Source organism: Cebus imitator, unplaced genomic scaffold (genome assembly GCF_001604975.1).
Source record: "Cebus imitator isolate Cc_AM_T3 unplaced genomic scaffold, Cebus_imitator-1.0 Scaffold435, whole genome shotgun sequence".
In the NCBI taxonomy this organism is placed as follows: Eukaryota; Metazoa; Chordata; class Mammalia; order Primates; family Cebidae; genus Cebus; species Cebus imitator.
This window is the reverse complement of record NW_016107750.1, coordinates 1,802,132-1,807,191: the sequence shown is the minus strand read 5'-3', so window position 1 is coordinate 1,807,191 and position 5,060 is coordinate 1,802,132. Positions and strand designations below refer to the sequence as shown.

The following is a 5,060-nucleotide window of genomic DNA, read 5'->3' as shown; positions in this document are numbered from 1 at the left end:
CATAAGCCACCAGGCTCAGCCTTTCATCCTTGTTTTAAAATGCCTACATGGAAGGAAAAGGCTAGATTACCGAGACAGTCATGACTTCTGTTTCCATACTCTCCCTACACAATAAAAATGTAGATTTATTCATGTTTTGCTGCTTTTTAAAAGACAAAATGAAAGAAAAATAAATTGCCCTCATAAGATAGTTATAAAATTATCAAGGAGATATATAAATGTAAAATTTAAAGATTATGAACTATAACCTTAAAAATCAAGTATGATGCTTAATATTACATGACAAAAAATTAGAATGCAACAAGTTATATAATACAGCCTTATGTTCTTTCATTCAACAATGTCAGAAGTAAGTAGGTAAATTATTGTTATTTTTTAAAGAGGTAGCATCACACTATGTTGCCCAGGCCAGTATTAAACTCCTGGGCTCAAGTGAACCCCCAACTTCAGTCTCCCAAACAGCTGGGACTACAGGCACTTGACGCCTTGCCCTGCCAGAATCAATTTTAAATAGCAACACAGCCACTGTCGGAAGAGAGGAAGAATCATAATTTAATTAATCTGGCCAAGGATCCTCAAAAGATCAAACAATAATGCCACCACATTTTAATTACTTGACCTGGAAAAACTCTTGATTTTATAAAAACACAAACAAGAATACAAAGTAGTGAAATAAAAGCTCACTGAAAAATTTAAGACTAAAAATGTTCCCAAAATTAGACACAGTGAAAGTGGACTCCTTATAAGTAATATCATTACTCTATAGAACTGTAGCCAGCATTAAATAAAAGAGACAGAAATTAGAATTTTAGTGTCCTAAAAACTCTGTATTTTTCTTTCATGGCTTAGCTATAGGAAATTTACCCTCTGGGCTCTCTCATGCTCTTCTCGAGCCTTCTTAACTCTTTCTATTCTTTCTTTGATCTCTCGCTCTTCACGTTTTCGCTCATACTTTCTCCGATGTTCTGCAATTTTCTGTGCCTAGAAAAAAGAGCGATAACTTAGCCTGCTCCAAAAGCTGAATAGGGTTAACACAAGTATTCTCTGTGGAGAAACGTTTAATTCAACATACAGTTCTGAAAAATGACAGATTTGCCTTGTAGAAAAAGATGTAACACAAGTTCAGGATTTAACAAAACCAACCTCAACTGCATGAGGCACTGTAAAACAGAGGAAAGGGCCTGGGATTTGAAGTTACAGAGAAATGTTATAATCTCAGATTAACAAACAGGTTTCAAACTGCACGACAATTCTTGCCTACTAGTTTCTACCAGATACACAGTGTTTAGGTTTCAGAAGGACAGCTGAATTCAATAGGAAGAGTATTATTAAGGATGTCTGCCGTGGAAAGCAGACACTGGGAACACATACTCCAAGTATATGCAACAGTATATTTAAGTTTCCATACCCATAAAATAGGAGAGGAAAAAATATTTAGTCTTATCGAATTGCTATAGTCTATATTATAGAGGGAAAACACGAAAATAATGTGTATCAGACACTAGTAAATAGTAGTATCAAATAAATTCTCTGCATCTGTTATTTCCTCAGAGAATAAATCGAAGAGATTCACATTCAACCGTCACTTTAGCTTGTTTACAACTTTGCTGACAAGTTAGCACTGTTATAAGAAAACAGAAAACCAAATGAACTCTCTGGCAGTAAATAAGTTAAATTCCATACAATTTTGACTGCCTTAAAATCTCTGAGTAAATTCCTGACAGTTGAATTTCCCACGAAATGAAGGATTTACCATGTAAATGCATTAAAATTATTTTAACCAACAATTTTACAGAAAAATCATCCTTAAAAGCTGGAATGTTCTACCTTTGGGATTCAGTATTATTTTTAAAAGGCTGAAACAACTTTTTGTTGTTGTTGTTAAAGACAGTCTCGCTCTGTCACCCAGGCTGGAGTGCAGTGGCACAATCCCAGCTCACTGCAACCTCCGCCTCCCAGGTTCAAGTGATTACCTCCTGCCTCAGCCTCCCAAGTAGCTGGGACTACAGGCGTGTGCCACCATGCCTGGCTAATTTTTTATATTTTTAGTAGAGACAGGGTTTCACTATGTTGGCCAGGCTGGTCTTGAACTCCTTGACCTCAGATGATCCACTCACCTCAGCCTCCCAAAGTGCTGGGATTACAGGCGTGAGCCACCACGCCTGGCCAGAAAGAATGAAATTTCTTAACTTCTACAAGGCCTTCTTGCTTTGTAAAGTGGCTATGATATATAAGGACACACCACACTCAATCTTGGATAATGCTAATTATAGATTTTCTATTTGTTTCCTTGTTGTAAACCTGATACCTTCTTTTCTATTTCCAATTTTCTGGTTATAATTCCACCACAGGCTTCCTAACAAAGTAAAAGACCTTGCTCTAATAAAGCATGATAAATGAAAGCATGAAAACCTAGTAAGATCTCTAGAGTTGAGCACAAACTTCAGCAATTACAGATTTTTATCTTCCAAAGGTTTGTTTCTTTGCTTGTTTTTCAGATGAATTATGGCTGCCAGGGGTAAGCGCTGGAGCAATGGAGTATTAAACTAATGACTTTCCCTTTCTCTACTTTAACATACCCTAGGTTGCACTTCTTTCAGCATTGCACTCGCATCTTCATCATAATCCAGTTTACAGGCAAGGGCAAGATCATGGGCTGCTTCTTCCCAGTGGCCCAGAAGTCTGAAACAGATTTATACTCATTTTAGGAGCCTTTTATACATATTAACCTATGTGGCATGATTATCTTTCTTCCTTACAAAAAAGGATTGTTTTAGAACAGGTTTAAGTTAAATATTAACTATAAACTTTTATAAACTAATTCAATTACTATATACCACTACTAGTTAACTCTGTAAAAACCCCAAAACATTTAAATTTCCTCTATGGTAACTGTCAAGCTGCTCTTCTACTAAAAGCTAAAATACAAATGAAACCTTTCTTAAATCCAAATGTCACAAAATTTCTAAAAAGTAGGTAGAGCCAAAACTTTCAACTCACCCAAACCAGGATTAACACAATGTGTTAGCTAAGTTTAGCTACCTTCTATGTAACACAGAAAAGAAAATAATACATGTGTACAGGCTTTTAAAAAAACACGTAACAGGTAAACCAGAAACTAAAGGTTGGTGGGGGCAGGTGAGAATGGGGTAGAGGATACAGCAATGGAAATGAGAATTCTCTGGGTATACCTTTTAACTCAGGTTTGACTCTTCAAACCTTTAAATGGTCACATACTCGAAAAGTAAGTATAAATCAGAAAAATGTAAATAAAGCAAACCCTAAACCTGAATACAAACAGAAATAAGAAGCTGCGGCCAGGCGCAGTGGATCATCTGAGGTCAGGAGTTCAAGACCAGCCTGGCAAATGTGGCAAAACCCTGTGTCTACTAAAAATACAAAATTAGCCAGGCATGGTGGCATGTGCCTATAATCCCAGCTACTTGGGAGGCTAGGTAGAAGAACTACTTGAACCCAGAGGGCAGAGGTTGCAGTGAGCCAAGATTGCGCCATTTCACTCCAGCCTGGGTAAAAGAGCAAAATTCCTCCTCTAAAAAAAAGGAGGGCGGGCTGTGTATTGCACTAACATAAGTTACACAGAAGAAATAAATTCAAGTAAGTTTTAATACAGTTATTTTGACTATATATTTCAAGTGCGATATATATGCTAAGAATATCCCTCACCAGGTGTGGTGGCTCAAGCCTGTATTCTCCAAACTTTGGCAGGCCAGGGAGAGCAGATTACTTGAGGCCAGGAGTTTGAGAACAGCCTGGCCAACATGGTGAAAACCCTCTGTACGAAAAATACAAAAAATTAGCCAGGCATGGTGGGGCACAACTGTTAAGTAATCCCAGCTACTCAGGAGGTGGAGGCAGGAGAATCATTTGAACCCAGGAGGCAACGTTGCAGTGGGTCGAGGTCGTACCACTGCACTCCAGCCTGGGTGATACAGTGACACTGTCTAAAAACAAAAAGCAAAACAAAACAGAAACGTTCCAAAAAACCTTCAAACTTTACTTAAGAGATACACAATTTTTAAGGTATTATAATTCTGAAACAATTTTATGTATATCACAGCACTGAAGTAAGTGTAAAACTAGAACAAAAATTTTTACCACATACGTGTCAAAAATACAAACTAAAAAGTAAAACAAAACATTTAATGTTAAATTTTAATAGAAAATATCAGAATTTTAAAATTTACTTTAAATTATTAAATATTAATTTAAATTTTTAGTGTCATAATTTCAAGTTTTTCCTTTAATTCATGATTTAAATTTTAATTAATTTTTATTATTAAAATAATTTAATAAAGTATTAGTGTCATAATTACAAGGTTTTTCCTTTAATTCATGATTAAAATTTTTTTCTAGCTGCTCATTGAAACAACAGTACATACCAGAAACAATGAACATACACAGTGCTCAAATCTTAGTTTCCACTAAAATGAACCATGATTTACCACAGAAATGGCTTAAGTCTGACACAAGCAAAGCACAAAATGAGCTGACTCTGTCTTGTATTAGAAGGGCAAGAAATACTGGGACTAATGGGATTTCAAAAGGATCATCAGTAATGCATGAGCTTGTCCTGTGCCCACATAGCATTAATAGATTTTGTTTCAATTTATAATATTTATCTTTATTATGTGACACCATATAATCCTCTAGAGCTAGTCTAAGTCAGCTAACACAGTTGTCCCAAACATATCCATCTTTATCTCCATCAACATTTGAGATATAAGACCTTTCAACCCATGTAACATGTGAAATTCACTAACACTTCATCCCCAAGATACAAATATTTATTCATAAGTTTTGCTGCCAGGAATAATTACTAATCGGGTTAAATTCACCTCTTTATGCCCCCTGGCCTTTTCCTAATTTTTCAGGTGGGCTAGCAGTGACTGAAGTAGTTTCAGGCTGGCATACTCCTTTTCCTATAATATACTGATGGTTCAATGCTAAATTAGAGAGTCTGAAAATAAGATAAAATTTGTTGACACTAATAAAAGATCATTATTTTCTTTTCCTGGAATTAATTTTTTTTTTTTTTTTGA

The 5,060-nt window shown here is 35.8% G+C and overlaps 1 protein-coding gene across 1 annotated transcript in view; it reads right to left on the bottom strand.

Annotated features, from left to right (window-relative positions):
- Positions 1 to 526: 526 nt before the first annotated feature.
- Positions 527 to 5,060, bottom strand: part of ST13 (ST13 Hsp70 interacting protein) — a 30,262-nt gene continuing 25,728 nt past the window's right edge. Inside the window, exons 5-6 of the mRNA XM_037731998.1 lie at positions 2,580 to 2,682; positions 527 to 981 (exon numbers count right to left, since the gene is read on the bottom strand). Of these exons, the coding sequence (XP_037587926.1) occupies positions 850 to 981; positions 2,580 to 2,682 (235 nt within the window). The 3' untranslated portion in view covers positions 527 to 849. The remainder of the gene's footprint in view (positions 982 to 2,579; positions 2,683 to 5,060) is intronic.